General features: G+C 30.1%; 1 protein-coding gene across 2 annotated transcripts in view; it reads right to left on the reverse strand.

The window, feature by feature from the left end:
- The window catches only part of LOC114338379 (tyrosine-protein phosphatase non-receptor type 61F), a 111,119-nt gene extending 86,751 nt beyond the window's left edge, over positions 1–24,368 (reverse strand). For both annotated transcript variants that reach the window (XM_028288968.2, XM_028288967.2), the window contains exon 1: positions 24,075–24,368. In XM_028288968.2, the coding sequence (XP_028144769.1) occupies positions 24,075–24,149 (75 nt within the window). In that variant the 5' untranslated portion in view covers positions 24,150–24,368. The remainder of the gene's footprint in view (positions 1–24,074) is intronic.
- Positions 24,369–27,357: the final 2,989 nt, after the last annotated feature.

Below are 27,357 nucleotides of genomic sequence, written 5' to 3' on the forward strand. Positions count from 1 at the left end.
AAACCAAATAAATGTTTACGTCAAGGGCAAGATAAAACCATGGAAACATCTTCCAAACAGGTCTCCACAGCTTTGTTGAAAAGATGTCACACTTCACATTAGTGTTGCCCAAATGCAAGACCAAGAGGAGACTTAAAAAGTCTTGGTCTTGCACCAATACACCTGGTCTTGGTCTTGGTATTGCACTCCCGGTCTTGGTCTTGCAGCAAGAGTCTTGCAAGTCTCGCAGTTGCCCACTAGCATATTACTATTTATTAAACGTTACTTTAGATCTCAGAACAACGTAACAGTATAGGTACATTTTCAGCTTGACTTAACATACAGGATGAGGCAGATAAACTTTCCTATTAAAAATATCTCCAGAACTAAAGACAACAGAATCATGAAAATTGGAATGGAGTGTTTTGAAGAGTGATCTATTTAATGAAAATATTTTATCTATTTCCTACTTCCAGTTATACCGGAAGTTGCTTATAACTTCGTTTTTTTTAATGGGACACCCTGTATATTTTTACATTTCTGAATTCTCTTCCATGTCTCTTTCGGAAATATGAGGTTTTGTAATATTATATAGGGTAGTTTAAAAGACAATTACGTTTTCTTATTAAAAATTCACAAGGAAAAAGTTTTCCTGTAGTTGGCTGTATACCATGTAATACAAAAAAACAGTAAAATCCTGTATAAAAGGTATATTTAAAGGTAATTTAAATATACCTTTTATACAGGATTTTACTGTTTTCTTATTAATTTCGTAGCAGTTTTCACACCCTGTAGAATTGGTTATTTGACATCAAAAACTTTATTTATGTTCAAATGATTTTTAATATAGTCTACTATTGCTAAAAATTATTAGTGTAGCTAAATGTTGAATTTGGTATTCAGGGTTGGTCGAAACTCGGAATGAATATTTTCTGAGTTTTCTTAAATGGAACACCCTGTATTTTAGTATTGTAATGAAATGATATTTTATGGTACTTTTTTATTTCTTAAACATGCCCTATATCTAACTGCCTTAATTTGTGCTTAATTGTTAATCGCACTAACAATCTTAACTACGTAGGTATTTTGATAGCTCAACAATTATTGGTAATTTTTAGGATCAGTCTAGACTTCTAGACTCTAGACTCTAGATTAATATGTATATATTTCCGAAAAATTATTTGTTATTGAATTATTTGCGAACATTTTATGTTCACGGCCAACCTAATAGAATTTCATATATTTTTTGTTGCAAATAATATTTGGCTTGAATCACCAATAACTCACAAACTAAAGCAGTTAGGTATAGGAAATGCTTAAGAAATAAAAAAGTACCATATTATATCATTACAATACTAAAATACAGGGTGCTCCATTTAAGCAAACTCAGAAAATACTCATTCCGAGTTTCGACCAACCCTGTATTCTAAAATTAAAAATTTAGCTATATGGTGTATTCCACGAATATACGACTGTTTTGGATTATCGCGACGACGAATATTTTAGTATGCAACATAAGAAGTACGAAAGTATTTTGCTCTAATAATTACTGCAATAAACAACGATATAATTTGCAATTTTCTTTCGTCCTTCATATTTTGCACAGTAAAATATCCGTTGTCACAATAATCCAAGAGAGTCGTATATTCGTGGAATGGGGTATACTAACAATTAGCGTTGCACAAGTTTGACTTGAATGTTTGAACTTGACTTGAGTTTGACTTAATTTCAAGTCAAACTCAAGTCAATCCTTCTGACAAATATTGCAAGTCAAGTCAAACTGGTCAATCGTACAGGTTTGAAAATTCAAACTGTTTGTCAAACTAGTTTGAAAGAGTTTGAAAAATAATTTATTTAGTAGATATACTTTTTTGTCGAGATACACATGTTAGTTGCCAATTAAGATAAGAAAGTTAATAATACAATGAGTGCCACATAAAAGTCAAAATTTTCAATGTGTTTTATTTAAAACTTTTAAATGTAGATATTTATTTTTTTCGAATCCTGAGAAAACTATTAAGTATTTTTGAAAAATTTAAACGCAAAATGAAAGATTGCGTTATTACCGAGGGCCGAAAGTCTCTTTGCGTTTAATTTTTTTTTAATTCTTATTAGCTTTCTCAGGATTTGAAAAAAAAATAATACATTTAAAACACATTGAACATTTTGATAAGCGACATGTTACGCCTATGCTCTTAAGCGTTACAATAAAATAAGACTATTTGGTTTTTCAATGGACAGCTTAAAATAAAATGATTTGGAATTTTTATGACTTTCTTTTATTAAAAAAGACATTTATTTATCTTAGGACCAGTTCCAAAAAACATGTGGTACCAAGCTGCTAGTTCACTCGAAAATATGTACCACAATACAAAAGTTAGTATTGCTGTATATTCGTTGGTATTTCTTTAAAATTCAAAACTAACCATAGGGTTATTAGACCTGGATCCCGCGTACCAAAAAAGAGTTGATTAATAGTAAGCTGAAAATTTGATAATAGCTTAACGGTGTCTAGTCGGACAAACTTTGATGTACGGGAACACTGGAACAGGGGAAGTTTTAATTGTGGAACAGTTTAAAAATTTGGAACGTCAGATTACGAATACGTCCCATGTATTTTGTCGGTCAGAACATCCAATTGATTTGTTACCCTTTCATTAAACTCTCATGCAAAAATCAGACTGCTATTACTAACCAACATGATTCCTGTCATTTGACATGTTCTTCGTGTTCCACTCATTAAAATGCCCAGTTGGTGATAAACACCAGTCTGATTTTTACATGAGAGTTTAATGAAATGGTAATAAATTAATTGGAAGTTCTGTCCGACAAAATACATGGAACGTTTACGTATTCTGACGTTTCAAATTTTTAACCTTTTCCACAATTAAAACTTCTTCTGTTCCAGTATTCCCATACATCGAAGTTTGTCTGACTAGACACCGTTAAGCTATTAACAAATTTTCAGCTTGCTATTAATCAACTTTTTTTGGTACGCGTGATTCAAGTCTATATGGTTTTATATCTACAATTTAAATTTTTTTCGGATACAGGCTACAAATGTTGGGTGTATATTAAAAAAAAATTAATGTATAAATATGCATTAACACTAGCAAGTCTGGATTAGCATACCTACCTAGAAAGTCAGAGGGGATCATTTTGGTCCTAAATTCTTAAATTAATAAAAACTCAGTTTAAAGAAATTATATTAACTTTAGACGATATAATCTGATTTTATTTTTTAGTTTTATTGTTTAACACATTCGTTGCCTATCAAAAACTTTTGGAGCACCATACAGTTTGCAGTTTTTGGCATTTGCCACGCATTGCCTTGTTATAGCCCTGGCACTGATTGGAAGTATGATTTCCTTTATAAAAGATTTTGAACTGACTTTTTTTTCGTTTTTGGATAGTAACAGTAGGTACTGGTTGTCGGTAGAATCGGTGTTGCTGGGTATAGTACCAGATTTCGGGAGGCAAGGCCCAGAATTCTTCCCGACACAGCCGACAAATAAACTTTCGACGAAGACCGAGTCTACTTTCAGCTACTTCTTAATAAATAATGCATGCCATTTATTGCTCCTAAGTCAAAAGTATTATAAAACACGTCAAAAGGCCATCGTCTTGAAGCAGCTTTTGTAGTATAAATACGAGCCATTTGGTTGTCTTTACCAATCCCATATTTGGTTTGTTTCAAATAACCCCCATAAAAATTCACTATTTCAGGAAGTTTTTTTCCATAGACAGCAACATCCACTGATTGGTGTAACGAACTCAACAAAATCACATTTTTGTCACTCTTTCCTTGGTATTCAGTAAGTGTTATTTTTCGTCGCTCTGGAATATGAGGGTAACATAGGTAAAATTCTCTATTTTCACACTTTACGCTTAGAAAATCTTGCTTTGTGTTGCGATTCAAAGTACCCACAAGACTTGTTGATTTCTGTTGCAATGCCTTGTCAATTTCAGCGAAGTGATGTAGTTATCTGTCGTAACATTTTTGTATTTTCCCAGTTGATATTCCATTATCCGCAAAACAACGTGTTCACCATGAATTGTATCTTTATTGCGTAGATTTACCATTTACAATAAACAAACATACATAAATATAATAATTTTACCTATCCGACAGGAATTTTAAAGAAAGACTCGTCGAATTTCCTAGAAAACGATAATAACTTACACAGGGCCAATTTGGCCCCTTCAGACTTCTATGGTAGATTTGTTGGAAAAACCAATTAATAAATTTAATAAACAATATTTTTTTGTGTTAAATAAGGCTTTGTACCAAAATATTAAAAGTCATAAAATATGAAATTATTATTGCCTCAAATAAAAAAGCTACAATAACTTCAATTCGCAACAGGGGCCAAATTGGCCCCTCCGACTTTCTAGTGTTAAGCCAGAGAACAACGACCACAACGTGGTCGTTGTTCTCTGGTTAAGCTTTCTTAATAATAATTATCCTAACTGGCGCGTTTATTGGGTTTTATTTGTCTGCCTGCGGTTTAAATATCGTATCAGCCAATACATTTCTATGTTTATTGAAATTTGTCAAAAAATTTTTTTTTAACTTGTTGGGAGAGGGGGTGAATTACCCCCTACCCCTCCCCCCTCCCCCTCACCCCGTTGATCCACCACTGAACAAATAAAGGCGTAGGCGGTCTCATTTAAAATTGAAAATAAACACGTTGCGTAATATTCAAACTTTTCAAACTGTTTGAAGATGTTTGAATTCAAGTCAAACCTACAGATATCGAAATCAAGTCAAGTCAAACTTTTTTATACAAAAAATTTGATTTTCAAGTCAAGTTTGTTGAGTAAAATCAAACTAGTTTGACTTGATGCATCTCTACTAACAATTCTTAACAATAGTAGATTATATTAAAAATCATCATCTGAACATAAATATAGTTTTGGATGTCAAACTACTACAATTCTACAGGGTGTGAATATTGCTGCGAAATTAAGAAAAAAATTTAATTCTCTTTTAAATTACCTTATATCACATTACAAAACATTTAACAACGGAGACATCGAGGAGAATTTAAAAATATAGATAAAAATATACAGGGTGTCCCATTCAAAAAAATGAAGTTATAAGCAACTTCCCGTATAACCGGAAGTAGGAAATAGATGAAAATATTTTCATTAAATAGATCACTCTTTAAAACCCCTTCGTTCCAATTTTCATGATTCTGTTCCTTTAGTTAAAAAACCAACCAAATTAATAAATGTATAAACAACTCACATCGGGTGGGGTTTGAACCCACGATCTAAACTATCCCTGCCTATACTCTCACTAACTGAGCTATCTACGATGTCCCACGGGAGTCAGTCTGTTTCTTAATAAACATTTGCATTTAATAACCTTACATGTGCTAAAACATGGTTAAAACACAAAAAATCCAATAAATGGCATAAACTTGACTGTATTAAAGAACATTCGTCTAGAATGGCATTTTGTTTGACCCATTGATATAATTGCACACTCTGCAAAAAGTTTATATACCTACGATAGTCTTTAGTCTTTAAACTGATAAGGAAAAACAATTAAGTGGGTGTCGTATTATATCAGCTTTGGTGACATCATAACAAGTTTCAAAAGTATATTTATTACTGTCGGCGTCAAAACACAAGATTATTTTATGAAAGTACCTATTCTCAAAATCTAGACAATTACAATGAATTTCAGAGCGAAGGCGTCGTCTGCTATATAAGAAAGAATGTATTATAAAATATTTTATTTTTACATTGTACAAATTTATTATGACCTCTGAGTAAGTGTCAAATAAATATGTCAAGTGTTCTTTTAACACTCGTACAGCGGTACTTAGATTCTTACGTAAACAACGGTGCGGGGTACATTTGCACCCCATCTGTATATCCATTTTTTTTATATGTGAACGTCGGGAAAATTGATTTGAAAGATAATTAGGACTTGTTTATTATAATATGAAACATAATTTTACAAACAAAGTACCCATTTCTTCTTAAAAAAAATTATTATCGTTGCAAGATAAACACATGAAATTTTTCACAGAGTGACCAACACAAAGTTTTTACACAAAATACAGTTATGTCGGGACTTTCGGCCTTGTCCCGTAGCTCTGTTAGCTCCAAGTTTAGCAACACCAGAAATGTCCAATTCAGGATATGAAATTTTCATCATTTGCACAATACAGTCATTTTTCTAAAAAATCACGTAAACGTAAAACGTTTTAGATGCTGCAATGGGTGTAATGTGTTTAGAATTGAATTTAATGCGAATAAAAAAATGGACAAAAATCAAAAAAATTTATTAAAAAAGATAGGTGAGAAAACGAGGTCTGGGGTGCAGCTGCACCCGCCTTACGAGGGTTAATGTATATTTTGATTCGCTATGTATATTTATTGTATTGTTCATAATGCGCATAAGTCCAATTTTCCAATTTTTTTTTACCTTTTTTTGCGTCTCATAGTCTCTCAGCATATACCCGAACTACTATATTCCCTAAAACGACACTCAATCGTAACTGCAAGACGCAAGAGTCTTGCAGGCTTAGTCTTGTTCTTGCTCAAATCTTGCACGGTCAGTCTTGGTCTTGCTAAAATAAAGCGGTCTTGGTCTTGCGAAAATGCAAGAACAAGACCAAGCCTGCAAGACCAAGACCGATTTTGGGCAACACTACTTCACATACTTTACATTCCTAGTAACCAAACGTAATGATGTAAGTGTAGAAATAAGGAACAGAATCAGGAACAGAAGCAAAGATGCAATTGTACAAAACACTAAAAGGTCCATTGTGACCTTAATGGTTGTGAAACATCAACCCTGCTAAAGAAAGACAAAGATGTCCTGAAAAGTTTTGAAAGGAAAGTGCTCAGGAAGATTTTTGGGCCTGTCCAAATACATTCGACTCGCTTTGTCACGATTTCGCGCCAGCACGCTTGAGCGTAGTGAGAAATGTTGAACAACTGTTCACCTTCTCTTTTGTATACCACTCCTCGATTCAAAAAACATATTCCGATGTGTATCACTTTACGATTTGACAGACAAATAAGAAGATGAAGATGCAGTTGTCAAAACTTGAACACGTTTTTCTCAAAACTGCTTTTTCAAATGCAGTGGACATTGTTACTCAAAAACTACTCGATCTATCCTGAAAATTTGCATAGACTTTCTTTAGACATTTCGTGAAGTAACGCTGTCGAGATATATTTGTTTTTATGCTTATTTTTTGTTTAAATAAAAACTCAAAAATTGTTAAAAATAAACAAACTTGACAGGGTCATCTCGAGAAACTCATAAGCTAATAAAATATTTTTGAATTTTTTGTTTCACATAATCCAGTGACGAGTTCTGATGTCCACCACAAAATACATTTTTTTTGGAGGTGTCTTTAAAATTTTGCCACTGTTGACTTATTTTTCAATATTTTTCCTTGAAATATTTTTTGGACATTCTGTGAATTGTACTTATTCTTCTTCATCTTTTTGTGTAGACATGACTCTGTCTGTTTTTTCAATGTGCCTGTAGTAAGTTGTCATTCCATCTTTTTCGTGGTCTTCCCACTGATCGTCTTCCTATTGGGGAACCCAATTGTGAATTGTACTTAATATGCTTATTTAATTTAAAAATAACATAAATGTACCATAGTTACCATAGTTTCAACAAAAAAATCACAAAAATGTGCTTGAAATGTTGATTTCAAACCATACCCTCCCCAGAGAAACTTGTAAATTTGTAAAACTGATTAATTTTTTCTAGACCAGGGCGGATCTGTTTTGAAGTGGATGTGAGAGGTGGCATTCGGATTTTTGTAGATAAAGTTAGATGTCAACTTCAATAATTATAATTGACTTATGCTCCTTCTCAAATATGCTCGGAACATTAATAAAAAAATTTAAATATTTAAAAATTTCGAAAAATATTGATTTTTTCTACTATCATTGCTTATAACTTTAAAACGATTCATTTTGGAACAAAGTCGTAGGAAAAAAAATAAAAATAATTGAATTTTGTATAATATACGACTGGTATAAAATGTCTTAAATTATTACCCTTTCTGCAAAATAGCAATAAATAGAAAATAAGGGGGCAAAAAGACTGTTTTTATTCAATGTTTTTGAACCACTTGTTTTGCACTTAAAACCTTCATAATTCGCTTAAAAAATTCTTACAACATACTTAAACCGTCCATCAAATTTCATTAAAATCGATGTAATAGATTTTGCATAATAATTTTGCAATCTAAATTTTTTTAAAAAAGTTCCAAGTTTTTAAAAACTTTGTAAACAAAAAGTAGACCATTTAGAAGTTTGCTGATTTTTTTACATATAAACAGGTTCTCTACCTATCTATAAAAAAATAATACACTTTACAGGATTAAAATCGGATTATTTAAGCGGCCTCAGCACTGTTTTAAAGTTATAAACAATGCTTTGGATTATAAACAAATACAGTGAGGACGTTTGAGTTGGAATAAATTCATTTTCTTGAGAATGGGCGACTCTGGAGATAAATCCCGAAACAATCGATTTTTATTTTTAAATTATAATTTATTGACATAAATATCATCTGGGTGTGATGACGTAATCTAAATATTGGAATTAATTTAATTCAATTTTTTTTTATTCAAACCCTGTACAATTAATTATGTTAATGTTTATATTAGTGAATACAAAATTGAATAGCCTCTCGATTGAGCTATCACACGGCATCTATTCTCATTTAAAAAATCATCGATTACGTCATCACGCACACATGGATGACGTCACTAGTATGATATATATACCAAAAAATTAGAATTTAAAAATAAAAATTGACCTGTTTCAGGATTTACCTCAAGAGACGCCTATTCTCGAGAAAATGAATTTATGCCAACTCTGCCAACTCAATATAAGCCAAAAAATTGTTTATAACCTTAAAACAATGCTGAGGCCGCTTAAATAATCCGATTTTAATTCTGTAAAGTGTATTAGATAGGTAGAGAACCTCTTTATATGTAAAAAAAATTAGCAAACTTCTAAATGGTCTACTTTTTCTTCAGAAAGTTTTTAAAAAATTTGAAGTTAAAAAAAATTGGATTACAAATTTATTATGTAAAATCTATTAGGTCGATTTTAATGAAATTTGGTAGACGGCTTAAGTATGCTATAAGAATTTTCTAAGCGAATTACGAAAGTTTCAAGTGCAACCAAAGTGGTTGAAAAACGTTGAATAAAAACAGGCTTATTTTGCCCCCTTATTTTGTATTTATTGCTATTTTGCAGAAAGGGTAATAATTTAAGACATTTTTAACCAGTCGTTTATCATACAAAATTCAATTATCTTTATTTTCTTTCCCTATGACTTTGTTCCAAAATGAATCGTTTTTAAAGTTATAAGCAAAGAAAATAGAAAAAAATCGATGTTTTTCGAAACATTTAAATATTTTAATTTTTTTATTAATGTGCCGGGCATATTTGAGAAGGAGCATAAATCAATTATTATTGTTGAAGTTGTCACCTAACTTTATCTGCAAAAATCCGAATGGCACCTCGCACATCCAAAAATTCATGCCCTGGTCTATTCATAAGTATGTATTGTCATATTGAACAAAAACAAAAAAGACACCAGAACATGATTGATAACTTTTTCACAGTTCAAAGTCTAAATAGAAAAATAAAAAAACAAAATAGAAAAAAAATGAATGGAATCAGATACAATTCTTGGATTATTGTACATAATCAAAACAAAAACAAACAAAAAGTTATAGCTTTATTACAACACATGAATCATAAAAAATGTTTTAAAATGAATTATTATTTCACACAATATGTACATGTAGATATTGGGTAATAATATTAATTTGTGCTTGTTTGGTAAAATATCAAAAGTGAGTCAATCCAAAATCCCCCAGTAATTATGATTCAATTACTCTAACTATGCTTTTAGGAAATTTAAAATAAATTACTTCTTGAAATCAACTGAGAATTGTTTGTAATGTTTCTTTGTGTAACTTTTTATCTTTTCTATGTATCCTGTTGCCTTGTACCTAATGAATAATCTCTAGAAATTCTGATAATGCTCTCTTCTTGTAATCACATTTTCATATTATGTTCCTGGTAGGTTTTATTTATTATTCAGATTAAAAATTGCATTTTCTCTGTCTCTATTAGTAATTATGTGCTCTTAGTATCCACTCTCATTATATTTATGCGCACTTTATTAATACACCAGAGAAATTAGCAAATAAAAGCCTTTTTCGAAATACTTGTTGATACAGGTATTTAACAACTGCTTTTTATAAATTTGTTGATAACAATATAGACCAGTAAGGATCTGTTTTTAGGTGGATGTGAGAGGTGGCATTCAGATTTTTGCGGATAAAGTTAGGTGATAACTTCGTTAATAATAATTGATTTATGCTCCTTCTCAAATATGCCCGGAACATTAATAAAAAAAAATAAAATATTTAAAAATTTCAAAAAATTTCGTTTTTTTTTCTACTTTTTTTGCTTATAACTTAAAAACTATTCATTTTAGAACAAAGTCCTATAGGAATAAAACAAAGATAATTAAATTTTCTATCAGATGCGATTGGTTAAAAATGTCTTAATTTATCTCCCTTGCTTCAAAATAGCAATAAATATAAAATAAGGGGGCAAAAACAAGCTTGTCCTTATTCAATGATTTTCCATCACTTAGGTTACACTTGGAACCTTCTTAATTCGCTTAGAAAATTTTTGTAATGTGCTAAAACCGTACACCAAATTTCATTAAAATTGACTTACTAGATTTTGCATAATAATTTTGCAATCTAAACTTTTTTTAAAAAATTAAATTTTTTTAAAATCTTGCACAACAAAAACTAGAACATACAAAGATTTGTCAATTTTCTTACATATAAAGAAGTACTCCACCTATCTAATGCACTTTACAGAATTGAAATCGGATTATTTAAGCAGCCTCAGCAATGTTTTAAAGTTATAAACAATTTTTTGGCTTATAAACAAATTAGTGCTGTGGCCAGGAGGGGGTGCTACGGGCTCCTTTATTTAGATGGACTTACCCAAGTTTTCTTATGTATTTTGACCCGTAGAACACGAATTTTTTGGGTAACAGTTGATCCGGATGTCGATAAGATTGTTATAAACAAAGAACTTGAGGAATTACATAAAATCGATTTTTCGCAAAATAAAATGTTGCATTTTTTTGTATTTCTTGGGTAATTCTAAGCAAAAAATGTTCTTACAAGTTTTTTCGTAGGATGCATAGTTTTCGAGATAAACGCGGTGGAACTTTCAAAAAATCGAGAAATTGCAATTTTTGAACGCGAATAACGTTTGATTAAAAAATAAAATAGCAATTCTGCTGACAGCATTTGAAAGTTTAAGTCAAATTATACCTGAATGTTGTTCTGAAGCTATTTCCTTGTGGCATTTTTATAATTACGTATTTTTTATGGGAAATAAGCCACAATTTTACTAAAAAATGAATTTATTAACGTTTCGAAGCCAAAATCGGGTTTCGTTGTCAAAATACAAAATACTATTAATATTATTATTACAATAGTATTTTGTATTTTGACAACGAAACCCGATTTGGGCTTCGAAACGTTAATAAATTCATTTTTAGTAAAATTGTGGCTTATTTCCCATAAAAAATACGTAATTATCAAATTATACCGGTTTTAATTATTTGCATTGCTAAAAATTAATTTTTTTATTATTAAACAAAGCTTTTTGTTTATAAGCCAAAAAATTGTTTATAAATTTAAAACAATGCTGGGGCCCTTAAATAATCCGATTTTAATTATGTAAAGTGTATTAGATAGGTAGAGCACCTCTTTATATGTAAAAAAATTAGCCAACTTCTAAATGGTCTACTTTTTGTTCAGAAAGATTTTATAAAATTTTAACTTTTTAAAAACATTTAGATTGCAAATTTATTATGCAAAATTTATTAGGTCGATTTTAATGAAATTTGGTACACGATTTAAGTATGTTACAAAGAATTTCCTAAGCGAATTACTAAGGTTCTAAGTGCCACCAAAGTGGTTAAAAAATATTGAATAACAGACTTATTTTGCTCCCTTATTTTGTATTTATTGCTATATTGCAGAAAAGGTAATACCTTTTCTAAGACATTCTTAAGATATTTTTTACCAGTCGTATATCATACAAAATTCAATTATGTATCTTTATTTTATTTCTCTACGACTTTGTTCCAAAACGAATCGTTTTAAAGTTATAAGCAAAGAAAGCAGAAAAAAATCGATGTTTTTCGAAATTTTTAAATATTTTAATTTTTTTATTAATGTTCCGGGCATATTTGAGAAGGAGCATAAGTCAATTATTATTACTGAAGGTGTCACCTAACTTTATCTGCAAAAATCCGAATGCCACCTGTCACATCCAAAAATAGACGTTTTTTCGCAGATCCTTACTGGTCTAATATGTAATAAACAAAATATGCAAAACATTAAACAGCATTTTTACTTATAAACAACATACAGTGATGAGTGCGCTAATAACCGACAAAATAACGAAAAATATTATATGGTGTGATATAAAAAGAGATGAAACTAGTAGAGGTGGGAAATTATCAATATATATACAAGGATTTCCACAGTTTTCACTGTATTCCTTCACTCAACCGTTCTCTCCAGCTCTTTCTGTCTTGCCAGTCCCCTTCGTGTAGATTTCTTCTCTCCATTGCTTCGTCTACTTCATTTCTGAAGGATCTTCGGGGTCTGCCTCTCTTCCTTTTTCCTATCGGGCTCCACTCTGTTATTCGGTTTATCCACCGATTTTGGTCTGCACTTCTGACTAGAAACCTATAAATTTACATTATATTCATAGTTTTCCACCTTTAGACATATCGGAGTCAAACTGTCTCAGGAGAATTTATAAAATTCTCTTATCAGTGTCAGTTGTCAAAATCCTCCGTTATGTCTAAAGGTGGGAAACTATCAATATAATGTAAATTTATATGTTTCTATTGATAATTTCCCACCTCTTCTAGTTTCGTCTCTTTTTATTTCACAACATATTACGTTTTCTATCTTTTGTGTTATTTTGCTGGTTATTAGCGGACTCATCACTGTATAAACAATCTAAGATGGCTATTTGATTTTGAATATTAAAGGTGAAGACCAGTAAATTATAAGGAAAAATGAGATATGTACTTTTACTGAAAAAGTTGCTTAGTTATTGCAAGAATAGTCCAAAACCACTAAATCATGTTTAATGAATTTTTTTTTTCAAAATTTTAAATAAGCCGCTCTAGTGTAAAGTTAGCCAAATGTCGCTTGGTCATTTTTGCCTTTCAGCCGTCGGTATGTTAATATGCATACATGAATTTTGGAAGCATCAAATTGAAGAGATAGACTTACATATTATCAAATTAAATCATTTAGAATTTAAAAAGTTTATGTTAAATATTTTAAAACAGATTTGTAAAAGTACTGTGATTTTAAGCTTATAAACATTTAAAATAACTCGGACCCAACAACATGTAGGAAGTTAATTTCTCTTTATTCAAGTTTGTCTTATGACCCTTAAAACCCTGTGTTGATGCTTTATTTTTTAATTCACCCTGTCTTTTTTTTATAAATATTAAGTAAATTCAAAAGCACCATTTGAAAGATTAAAATTTCAAGTTTTACAAAAAAAAATTCAAAACTGCCTGTCCAGCGATGGATCTAAAAATGAGCCGTCTATGGTGCACCAAGGAGGAAGGGTTGGAGATTGGACAGATTATATTTCGGTGAAGATAGATAGCTACAAAGAATGTCCACAGAACAAAATATTTGCGTTTAGCAGTGTTGTCATGTTTTTATAATGTATTATCTTGTATGCTTCCAATATACAGAGAGAAAGCTTTTTTAGAAGAACATTTTTAATGTATTATTTTTTGGATTCTGATTTTTATATAAAACACAAATGAATAAATATTATTTGTTTTGGTATTAATTGCAGTTAAGTAATTATTAGAAAATTTTTTTGGCAAATGCCCTTTGGTAGATTTGCAACTAGATTTCGCAATAGAGTCAGAACCCTCCAACTAACAGTTGCCAGATTACAACAGATGCTTTTTAACTTTATTATTGATACTTAAATTTTACAATTTACTCTTTAAAAACTGTTTTAAAACCATTTACTTTTTCTTTTTTGGGTAATCCTAAACTATTAATTTTTATCTTATTGCTTTCGATTGCTTATGTTTCGTTTTTAATGTAATAGTCTATTGATTATGTTCAAAATAAGAGAACTAAAAGGAACTACAACGTTAACGGGATTTTACTATCTTATATGGTCAATGGACCTCTAAATTTGAAAAAACCGTGGAGTGCTACCATTTAGTGAATTAGGGTGAGTTCTATGCAGTTTTGGTACAAACAAGTCTACATGAAAATAGTTCCAGGTTATATTTACTATCAAAATATCACATTTTAAACTCAAAAATATTTTTTTTTACAAAAATATACTCAAAAGAAAAGCAAGAAAAAAACACGAAAGAAAGCAATTTTGTTTTTTGCCCCACAACTTTTTTCCACAGGGATATAGGTATAGGCATTGCTTCAGCGAAAAATAACATTCATCCTTCCTCTTTGAAATGACTTTCAGTAAAAGTCTCTAGAATTTGCAGTTTCTGAAATATGATTTTTCAAAGTTCGCCGCTCACAACATTTTTGGGCCATTTTCCCCATTATTTCGCAAACATTGTTCTGTAACTTTTTTCTACGCATTTATAGGTATATATAATGGTACATTTAGTAGAAAGAGAAGTCAATTACCTTTAAAATGGTCTATTGTATAAGGTTGTACGACTATTTTTAAGCAAGTTATGGTTTTTCAAGATTTTATACTTTTAATGATTTTTCATATTGTTTATGATTATTTTTAAAATTTTTCATTCTGACTTTTTGTCTTGTACATTTAGGTATACACATTGTGAAACAAAAAAAGCATATTTTCTTTACTTTAAAATGGTGTATTGCAAAAAAATTTAAGGACTATTTTGAGACAATATATCCGTAGAATATCCAAGAGTATCCGTAATTTGAGAAAAATTTTAAAATTTTTTATTTTTTCAATTAGAAAAGTATGATTGCATATTGTAATATAATTTTTAATTCCAAATAACTTTTCTTAATAACACTTTTCGATATTGTGAAATATAAAGGTACTTTACTCTTGAGCGAAATTCATATTTTTTAACATACCTCGTACACTATTGATAAAATTTTATACCTGATGATTGAATCTTAGGTATTAGAATATGCAGAGCATTTTATAAAGAATAACTTTTTTTCATAAAGTTGATAATAAAAAAGTTTTCCATATGGTTTCAACTTAGTGGGACCTATTGCATGTGTATATGTCACAATGAACTATTTTAAATGGGAAATAAGCCACAATTTTACCAAAAAAAATGAATTTCTTTTGGTAAAATTGTGGCTTATTTCCCATTTAAAATAGTTCATTATAAAAATGCCACAAGGAAATAGGATAAATATACAATAAAAAAAGTTATAATGAGAAATTTAAAAATAATCGTAAAATATATCAAAAATCATTAAAAGTATAAAACTTTGAAAAATCATATCTTGCTTAAAAATAGCCATACTGCCTTTTACAATAGACCAGCGGTTCTCAAAATTTTTGAGTCATATATCAACTACAGTTCTTTTATTATTTTTGGTACCACCTATATGTTTAGATTGTATTACCAAGACTTACTAAGTACTACTATTTTAATTTTTTGTGTGTTTTGTGTACCACCTCAAATAGTGATATGTACCACCAGTGGTACATGTACCACAGATTGAGAACCGCTGCAATAGACCATTTTAAGGGTAATTGACTTTTCTTCCTATTAAATGTAACATTGCATATACCTAAAGCTACGTAGAAAAAAGTTACAGAACAATTTTTGTGAAGTAACAAGGAAAATGTCCCAAAATCGCTATGAGTGGCGAACTTTGAAAAATCATATTTTGGAAACTCTAAATCATAGGTACTTCTACGAAACGTCATTTTAAATAGGAAGGATGGAACTTTTTTTCTATAAAGCAATGCCTATAGCTATATCCCCGTAGAAAAAAGTTATGGGGCAAAAAACAAAATTGCTATCTTTCGTGTTTTTTTCTTGCTTTTCTTTTGAATATATATTTGTAAAAAATATATTTTTGATTTTTAAAAAATGTGATATTTCTATAGTAAATTTAACCTGGAACAATTTCCCTGTAGACGTGTTTGCAACAAAAGTGCATAGAACTCACCCTAATTCGCCCTGTGCCTAGGGACTAATTCACCCCTTTCTCAAAAACGCACCCCTTTAAATGGTAGCACTCCGCGGTTTTTTCATATAAAGGTACATTGTTTATATTAAACAATAAAACCCGTTAACGTTGTAGTTCCTTTCTAAAATACATAATCAATAGCCTATAAACGACACCAGACACATCTCATGGAAAAAGCAATGTCCCTCAAATACAATAAAATTTACATGCATATATTCGTCTCGAAATTACAATCATTTCATATCATTGTGTCAACTTGAAATAGCAGTTTGATTAATAATGGCATAAATTATAATTACAAGTTTATGGAAATCACATTTTTAAAGTCTATTCATAAATAAAATTGATAGGTTTTAAGAGGTAGTTGTTGCGCATTTTTTGACATACAATTAAGAATTTTATATTATTCATTGGCGTTATTTAAGAATTTTATATTATTCATTGGAGTTTCGAGAAAGAAGAAGGTATTATTCAGTGGCGTGCATACGAATCATATTACCTGTATGCACACCGATGGTGAATATAAAATTCTTCATTGTATGTCTAAAATGCTCGATAACTACCTCTAAAAACCCACCAAATTTCATTTGCATATCTCAACCGGTTTTAGAGCAATAAATACATCGTCAGTGTGTAAGAAACATTTCAACACCCCGTATCTTGGAAATGAAACATTTGTGAACACAAGAATTTAATAAACATAGTACAATGAAATCCTTGTTTTACAAATGTATGAATGAATTTAACCATCTTCCCCCCAGTGTTAAGAATGCAGTGACAGTTCCAACTTTTAAAAAATTACTAAAAACATATAATTTACCTGGTTAAAAAATCATTTTTAATAAGTCTGTATGTGTTGTATATTGCATGAATTGTATATTGTATATTACATTTAATTAAGCAATTTTTTAAATTTATTGTTAGTATGATTTCTATTTGAATAAATAATTTAATTTAATTCAAGTTTATAAAGCAAACTTTCATTTCTTTTTCATGTAGAATTACAGTTTAAAGTCTGTCGCACACCCTGTATTATTGAAAAACATGGCTAGTTGTTAAAGTATCTAACTTTTTTATTATACAACATAAGCGATTGAATCAAAAACAAAATGTTAAGAAAACCCGAGGAAATAGCTTGGTTTTAATTTCAGTATTTTATAAATGCTAGAATATTTCACAGGGTGTGTAAACTTTGAAAAAAAAAACACAGTTTGATTGGTACATCCGGTATACAATGACAATAGAGAACTTGCATAGAATTTTAAATTCGAAAAAAATGTTATAAATCACAACAGAACATAATTTAAAACATGTATCAAAGATAAAAAAGTTTTGTTTGTCTTTCGTTTGGCCCCTAAAGACGATTAAAAATTCAAATTATACCAGCCAGCCAAAAACGCGTCGTGACATCATCAGGCTATATGTTTAGATTCTGAACCAACAAAGTAAACAAAATTGTATATAATTTTAAATTAGACATTATAAACGTCAGTAGAAAATGCAGTTATGTGACGTTACAAGTGTTTTTGATCGTTTGAACTATTCATAGAAAATTTGTACTTTTACAAAATGGTTTTATTTTTCATAGTAAACCTTCTTTCCTTTCCTTCAATAACTATATCAAACTCCAATCTCAACAAACTGGTATATTATACAGGGTGAGTCATGAGGAACTGTACATACTCCTATCTCGTATAGAGGCCCCTATGGGGAATAACAAATGACCATTAAAAAGTGTCTGCTCCCATTGTTTAATAATTTTTTTTTCGCATTTTGAGAGAAATTTGTATTCATCATAATTTTTGAACGGTCAGATCGATGTGTCTCTTATTTTGGTCAATCGTTACACTATTGCCACCTAATCAACTGATTTATTCAAACTAGAAAAAAATCAGGTCCGGCTTTAAAAAAATTAGTTTGTTTGGGTCTTAGAAAAAATTTCACCCTGTATAAGCTTTTTGAAAACTCTAATATGAATTTTACAAATTAGACAAATAGGCAATTAAAATAACATATTTATTGTATTGTTTTGACTATACTTTATATACTTTAGCATGTTTATATTAGGTTATCCTATTTCAAATAAAGTATTATTATATTAATTTTTTTCCGCACACGATTGCTTAATTTTTTATAAAAAAATCAAATTTGATTATGAATTAAAAGTTTGGTAAAGTGAACCATAGATTTAACAAAATTAACTTTTATTACCAAAATTAATTTTTTTTGAACAAATATTTAATTTATGTTACCACCAATCAACTGATTTATTCCAACAAGAAAAAAATCAGGCCCGGATTTAAAAAATAAGTTCGTTTTGGTCTTAGAAAAAATTTCACCCTGTATACGCTTTTTGAAAACTCTAATATGATTTTTACAAATTAGACAAATAGGCAATTAAAATGGCATATTTATTTTTTTTCCCACACGATTACTTAACTTTTTATAAAAAAAAAATCAAATTTAACTATGAATAATTAAAAGTTTGGTAAAGTGAACCATAGATTTAAAAAAAATAACTTTTATTACAAAAATGAATTTTTTTTGAACAAATATTTAATTTATGTTATCACCCAATCAACTGATTTATTCAAACTAGAAAAAATCAGGCCCGTATTTAAAAAATTAGTTTGTTTGGGTCTTGAAAAAATTTCACCTTGTATACGTTTTTTGAAAACTCTAATATGAATTTTACAAATAAGGCAAATAGGCAATTAAAATGGCATATTTATTTTTTCCCCACACGATTACTTATTTTTTATTAAAAAATCAAATTTGACTATGCATAAAAAGTTTGGCAAAGTTTTTGCATAGATTTAAAAAAACTAACTTTTTTTTACAAAAATTAATTTACAAAAACAACGTTTTTCTTAAAATTAAAAGTTTTACCATTTTTTTTTCTATAACACGTCTAGATCTAAAACTTCCCATAACACTTCTTTTGGACTCTATAGTTTAACATAGACGTGATCAAATTGATAAATTTTAAATTTTTCCACCTACTTTTTGCGATTTACAAGTTTGCAACTTTTACAAGAAGAAGACTGAAAGTCTACAACAATTTTCATAGTCTTCACAATGGTAAGAGGTATGTGCTGTAAAAATTTCAGAAAAAAAATATTAAAATGGAACAGAGTTGTAGCGAGTTAAACCGTGAGTTCATTTTTAGGTTAAAATTCCGATTTTGACAAATTTGATTTTTTAATAAAAAATTAAGTAATCGTGTGGGGAAAAAAATAAATATGCCATTTTAATTGCCTATTTGTCTTATTTGTAAAATTCATATTAGAGTTTTCAAGAAGCGTATACAGGGTGAAATTTTTTCTAAGACCAAAACGAACTAATTTTTTAAATACGGACCTGATTTTTCTCTAGTTTGAATAAATCAGTTGATTGGATGGTAACATAAATTACTTATTTGTGCAAAAAAAATTAATTTTTTTAATAAAAGTTATTTTTTTTTAAATCTATGGTTCACTTTACCAAACTTTTAATTCAAAGTGAAATTTGATTTTTTTATAAAAAATTAAGTAATCGTGTGCGGAAAAAAATAAATATGCCATTTTAATTGCCTATTTGTCTAATTTGTAAAATTCATATTAGAGTTTTCAAAAAGCGTATACAGGGTGAAATTTTTTCCAAGACCCAAACGAACTAATTTTTTTAAAGCAGGACCTGATTTTTTTCTAGTTTGAATAAATTAGTTGATTAGGTGGTAATAGTGTAATGATTGGCCAAAATAAGAGACACATCGATCTGACCGTTCAAAAATTATGACGAATATAAATTTCTGTCAAAATGCGAAACCCGCCCTGTATATTATTAAACAATGGGAGCAGACACTTTTTAATGGTCATTTGTTATTCCCCATAGGAGCCTCTATGCGAGGTAGGAGTATGTACAGTTCCTCATGACTCACCCTGTACTATATTAGAATATAAATATTTTTCCTTCATTCCGCGACGACGAGCTGGCCAAATACCCAAGTAGGTGGAGGCCAATAAACTAAAGAAGAAGCAGAAGAATATTACTAAATATAACCATAAACGGAACCATATAGTTAAACTATGTGACGTCACGGGTCATTTGAACTATTTTAAAATACAGAAGACTTTAAATTTGTACTTCTAAGTTATTATGAGTTTTTGAAGCGTGAAATTTTGGAAATCTCAAGTTTCCTATTTACCTGTCTAGCAACAATATTATTACAGCGATATTGTTAAAGAATAAGGCTATAAGACATCAAAAATGACCCATTTTTAAGGCAGTGCTTTAATTTAGTGTATTAGTCAAAAAATAATGAAGATATGATAATTAAGATAAATGAAAGTTAAAAAGTTAAACTATCAACATTTATTAAAAAAAAGTAAAAGCAATTTGATGAACTAAGCTGAGAACTATTGATGAATTGATCTGAAATTTTGAGGGTATATTAAGGACCACAATACACAACTTTGGGCACAATAACACATTTTTAGGTTATTTTTTATAATAGACCATTTCAGGACACGTGACTTTGACAGCGTCACTGAGGGGTAAAAATTGTGTTTTTGGTGTTCTTTTTGCTATTTTCTCGTTTTATTATAAGAAATCTGTGGTTTTAACTACAAAAATTTCTAATATTATATATAGGACACCTTCATAGGGGATGCAAAAACCCGGTATAATCAGAAAATCAGTTTTATTGGCCCATATCGTCGTTCTGTTTACAGTGCATTGTGATTATAGTGATTTAAAACATCTCGGTCTTTAAATGCAGCTGGTATTATAAAAAAACTCACTTTATCTCTTTTACTTTTACTGGAACACTTTACAACTGAACAAAACGCTGGTATTTTAATCATATTCTTAAATTAAACAATGGTTTTCTACACTTAACCTACTTTGTTTACAAGATCTTTGTCCTCCAGTCGCTGTCAAATGACGTCACCCTGGAATCGTCTATAGTTATAAACAATCAACAATTTTGCCCTATTTTACAGTTTTTGAAGCAACAAATTAATTGAGGCGCTCAGAGCAACACCAAAAACGAAGTTTTGAGATAAATGCAAACTTTGCATTCTTATTTCCATTATGCTTAGGGGATGGCGATGGCGCTACATAATTTGTAGTTTAGTCAAATATGCAGGTAGGTTATTGTGTAGACCCTTGTTAATCGGAAGATTTTTTAATTTTGCTGCTTTTATTGATATATTAATCTAAAAATGCTCAATTTGTGGCTTAGGCCACTATTGCTCTAAGAATATCAATTAACCTTTAACAATCACTATTCCAAAGCTTTTTATGTTCTAAAAGATAAAGTTCTGTTATTTTACATCAAATATAATCAGTCCTGTGATGGATGACCGAAGTTAAGTTTAACGTTTGAGTTAAATAACTCTCAGGAATAACGTGCCCATAACTATATACGTAAAATTTGGTGTGATGTATCGCTTGCAGTTATGAGATAGTTATATCATCAATGTTATATTAGAAAGAAGTTTTGAGGAACAAATTTTGAAGTAACAAAGAGAACCTTATGTACAAATAGTACAAATTGGAGTGAGCACGAGAGATTGTTCCGAACATACCCGTCATCGGCTACTGCCGATGACCGAACAGCAAACAGCTGTTTGGGTTCCTTGGTGTTTCTAAGTTGCTTTCAAATGGTAGATAGAAACAGGGTTGCCATATTGGTGTATTTTCCCAAAATTTTGGGTTAATTTGAAAGCGTCTATTGAAATTTTTCTAAGCAGAAATTGTAGTGGGATTTTTTGGGGGTGGAAAATTATGGATGATTTTAAGGGGTCATGGTAAATTAAATTTGCGAATGTACATAGAACTGTATATTATACTCCCATATAATCGAAGACGATAGGAACTATGAATTATTTCCATGGCCCTCGTTGATATTGTAGTATGAATTTTGCTTTACTGTTCTCTTCATTTGACTAATAATTTATTAAAATGCGGCAACAATTTAAATTTGGGGACTTTGGGTATTTGAGCTTCAATTTCAGGGAATTTCAGTTTCTAAGTGGGGGATTTATAAAATATCATCTGGCAACTCTGGATAGAAAGCTCAGTAGGTACTTAAAATAAAATTTCAACTTATATCGCTCGATTTGATTTTTGTATAATTTTTAAAATTGTATTACCCTTCTATTCTTAATTATTAAATTACTAGCTTCTAAATTCACTTGATTTCTGTCTAAAAACAAGTCAAAAGATGAACCTAACCTTGCATAACTACTGAGTTATCTCATAACTTGAGGTTTAACGTCGCGTTATAAAGTGACCAGATAACTCAAGAACTGTCAAGAAATAACGCAAATAGTTAAGTTAAGTATGATACATCACACCAATTCGATCATCCATCACAGGGCTGAATATTAGCTATTTAATAGTATGCAAAAAATAAAAAATAAATGCATTTTTTAAACTAAATGGTTAATAATTAAAAAAAAACGCCGAAATATCTGCAGACAACCTATAGGTTTTCTTTACTTTAGCCTATAATAACTAAAAAAAAATTAGATACCTAGATTTGTCACATTCTTGAACAGGGTCTTTTTTAATTACAGTGGAACCTCGATAACTTGGATTAATAGGGACTGTGGTCGATCCAGGTTATCAAAAATCCGGGTTAGCCAGAGAATATGGTAAAAATTTATAAAATACGGTATACTAACAGATAAACTCCGTTATAATTGAAATATCATGAAATAATATATGCATAGTACACATCTAAATTACTAAAAACATGCAAACACAAACCTAAGCAAATGGAAGCGAACAATACAAGACTGTACTACACACAATACAGTCACAATCGGACATTATGTTATTTAAAAACAGTGGACACTAAGACCATTGTTTAAAAAGAATTTTTTAAATAGTCTTTTAGTGTTTTTTAAACAATGCTAAGACAGTTTGAAATAAATACTTAAAGGAAACAGGTGCTTGTTGTTTCTGATAATCTGAGCCAATGAAAGTCGCTCTGCAAATTACACAAATACACATTATCTCTCAAATATTATAGTACATACATTTTTATTGTTGAAATGTTTGTCTGATGAAAATCGGTCCAGGTTAGCCTGACTTCTGGGTTATTGGGGGCTGACTTATCGGGGTTCCACTGTATTTGATTTCCCTGGAGTATAATGCATTTATTGCTATATTGTTGTTTTTTAATTTTCTCTTTTTACCAAGGTATACTTTTTTCTGATAATTACCAATACCTTCTCCTTTTAATGTTTCTTGTACATGGTACAGTTATAAGAAACCCTGATTTATCTGGTAATAATTACATATTCTTTATTTCCTCTAAGATAGTGTGGATATTAATCATTTAAATGGGCTACTTAACCAACCATGCATAGAAAAAAAGATACAAAAAGTCAAATATGAGTAGAATTTAGCCAATAATACCATTCCTACATTCTGATTGCTAGTAAATAACTTAAAATGCTGAAATTATAGGCTTGTTTAGATAAAACGTTTAAATGAATTAGTTCTTGGAATCAATTTAGTGTTTGATAGTAATTATGGACAGATTTATTAGTTTATTTATAAAATTGAACAATTTCATAAATGCACTAACGATAAATATACACTTAATTAATTAGATCTTGCAAAAGTAGATATGATGCAACAATTTAACAAAGAAATATTAATTGGTAAAACATTTTTTAATGCACTTCCTATTCGTATGCATAGTTGTATTTATCGTGCTAAAAGTCGAAGGTTTATGGTGAATAATATATGTTTTGAAGTACGATAAAAAAATTTCTAAACTATATTCACATCTAAAAATAATAAGTTAGTAATTATTTGGATTACCTGATAAAGAATTTGCCACTCATTTTTGGAATTCAGCTCCAGGTATTCTGATTCAATGTTGTTGCCAGATGTCATTGTGATTTTAGGAAATAACTAGCCTTCAGAGAAATTACTATTGGCGCTATACACATCAACTTTTAGTATAAAATATTTTACTAAATCGATCGCTAAACTTTATAGAAAACTAACAGCCATGATTTGATAAAGGAGAAACATCTAAAAACACCGATTTATAAAAAAAGGAACAAAGAGTTCCTCCGCTCGAAAATGCTCTCTAGCTTTGTAAACGCAGAATGCAGAATACAAAATACGACAGACGACAGATTTCTAATGTCACTAAAATGTCATTTGTCAAATCCAACGGAGTTAGTCAGTTTTTAGAAAACAAAAAAACACTGTCGAAAGTGGATCTGTGAACCCTGAACCTATTTTGTGTATTTTGAGTATAAAATTGATATTTTAGACCCGTTTGCCATTATACTAATTTCAGTACTGATTTCAGTACTAAAAATATTGGTTAGTTGCGCGAGTCGATTTAGTATGAAAAAGTCAGTTTGTGCCAAGTTTGTGTTTGCAACTATCCGAATTGTAATCAGCATATAGGCATGCGCTCTACCTACTAAATTTACATGAGCTTTACTCAAGGTTCATAGATAGGAGCTTTACTAATTGAGATTGCAAGTTGCAAGCCATTAACTTATTAACAATAAAAGATGGGAAGAAGTATTTTTGCAAAACTGGCAAACTTGGCTTTTATTTCTGCTATTAGAGATATATCCACACCTAGTTTGGCTAATTCTGCCTTTATTTCTTCCAAAACTTTAATTCGTGCGTTCCTATTCTATAGAGAGGGTGCTTTGGCACATACAAACATTGATCATTGATTCGATTTGTAAAACTCTATTAATGTTTCAATCTGCCTTTTTCTCCACATGTTGAAAGTTGAAATCACTATTATTATTATGTACCTATAAAAAAAAAACAAAAGTACCTAATATACAATACAACCTCACTTTTTAATATTGTGTCAATTTCAGTACAAGAAATTAGAACATGTTTTAATTTTTAGTACTAAATCGGCGCGCGCATCTAATTTGTAGATACAATATTTTTAGTACTAATTTCAGTACTAAATTTAGCATAGTGGCAAGCGGACCTTAGGTATAAAATAATTTAAATATCACAAAGTTATGGTTAAATTATTGCAACTTAAAACTATTTTACAAGATAAAAAAATTAGAGAAATGAGAAGTTCCAGATCTAAACAAAAATCTGAAAATTATAGGAAAGAAAAATAGTGAAACCACTTTCTGGTAACACGCAGAGTCTGCCTTTTACAATTTATAAGGCAAGAAGACGACGAATCAAGAAGGCGAAATGGACTCTACAATATGCATAATATGCAGTCACATTCCGTCTATTCGTCTAGGAAAAAATTACAACGAAAGTTGATTCCGTATACTCAAAATATGAGTAAACTGAAAAAAAAAGATCACATGCTATGATTTTTTTTTTGTGGCGGATATTCTTGAGTTGGGTTGATTCCATGTAATCAAATGAACTATCTTTTAGTAAAGTCGCCCCAGGAACGCAACTCATCAATATTGGCAACTGAATTGCCGATATAAATGAATTAGATTAAATAAATTATTAGAAGAATTTTTTACTGCAACAACATTTTTGTTTAATTTAATATTATTTTGTATTTTGACAACGACACCCGACTTGAGCGTCGAAACGTTAATAAAATCATTTTTTCGGTAAAATTGTGGCTTATTTCCCATTGAAAATAGTAGATCATTAAAACTTATTATGACTTCTAAAGCTCAGTTTTTTGCTTTATTTCAAGCACATACCTACCTATCTACTTTTAAAAAAATAACTAAATAACCATGAACCAAAATGCCCCAAAGGGCGCCCAAATCCTTTTTTGCACACAGGCGTCAGTATCCCTAAAGGCCCCGTCTCACCATCAAATAATTGACAGTTATTTGATCAAACTTGACAGTCAAACTTGACTAGTGACACAAACTATACATACTAACTGTCACTTTGTGTCACTAACTGTCAAGTTTGATCAAATAACTGTCAATTATTTGATGGTGAGACGGGGCCTTAAAGGCCGCGTTTCACCATCAAATAATTTGAACAAACTTGACGTACTTGAGGAAGTACGTCAAAGTGACGTCACAATTGCAGTTTTTTTGAAATTCTAAAAATCTGTGCTCTCACTATCAGTCTAGTTTGATCAAATTTTTTGTATTGAGTTGTCTAACTTGTTTGTACTTTATTTAAAATTAAAATTTTTCATTATTATCCACAATGAACACTCAGGATGTGACGTCACTAACTGTCACTTTCTTGTCACTTTCAGTTTGCTCAAACCAGTTTGATCAAATTATTTGATCAAACTGGTTTGAGCAAAACTGAAAGTGACAGTTAGTGACGTCATATCCTGAGTGTTCATTGTGGATAATAATGAAAAATTTTAATTTTAAATAAAGTACAAACAAGTTAAAAAACAAAAAATTTGATCAAACTAGACTGATTGTGAGAGCACAGATTTTTAGAATTTCAAAAAAACTGCAATTGTGACGTCACTTTGATGTACTTCCGGAGTTTGCTCAAACTGTTTAATCAAATTATTTGATGGTGAGACGCGGCCTTTACGGGGCCCTGAAGATGAAGACAGAAATTAAGATGAATATTCAAAAGAAAAATCCTAAAAGAATTATAGGCCCGATAAAACTAGAAAATGGAAAAATGAGAAGAAGAATGTAAATGTACGACTCAAATAATACGACGTATACGATAAGAGGTCCAAGTAGAGCGGCAACAGGAATGAAAGGCCTTGATGGTGAATCGTTAGATTAGTATTTATAAAATAAAACGTTTTATAAAAGTTAATGAATTTACACTTCCAATATTCATGATTATTATTTTTTTTTTTCGATAAACAACTCTGCAACCGCAAATTTATTTGAGATACGTAGATAGGAAGGAGAGATAGGAATATTGAGAGATAGGAATTTGGTGTGCGGTATGTTTCTGACAATGAATCTGTCAAAATATTCTTCAGTTGAGCGAGTGGGCTATACTTAAAATACACCTTTAAATAAATAATCTGCAGAAAATAGATAAAAATCAACAATATTATGATGTCATACGCTGATGACGTCATATAATGTATGATTGAAATAATTTATGTGATTGGATTTGACATTTGACGGACGTTTCAATAATTTGACTTTTGACTTGTACAACATTCCCCTTCCCTTCTGCT

This window comes from Diabrotica virgifera, chromosome 8 (genome assembly GCF_917563875.1).
Source record: "Diabrotica virgifera virgifera chromosome 8, PGI_DIABVI_V3a".
Lineage (NCBI taxonomy): Eukaryota > Metazoa > Arthropoda > Insecta > Coleoptera > Chrysomelidae > Diabrotica > Diabrotica virgifera.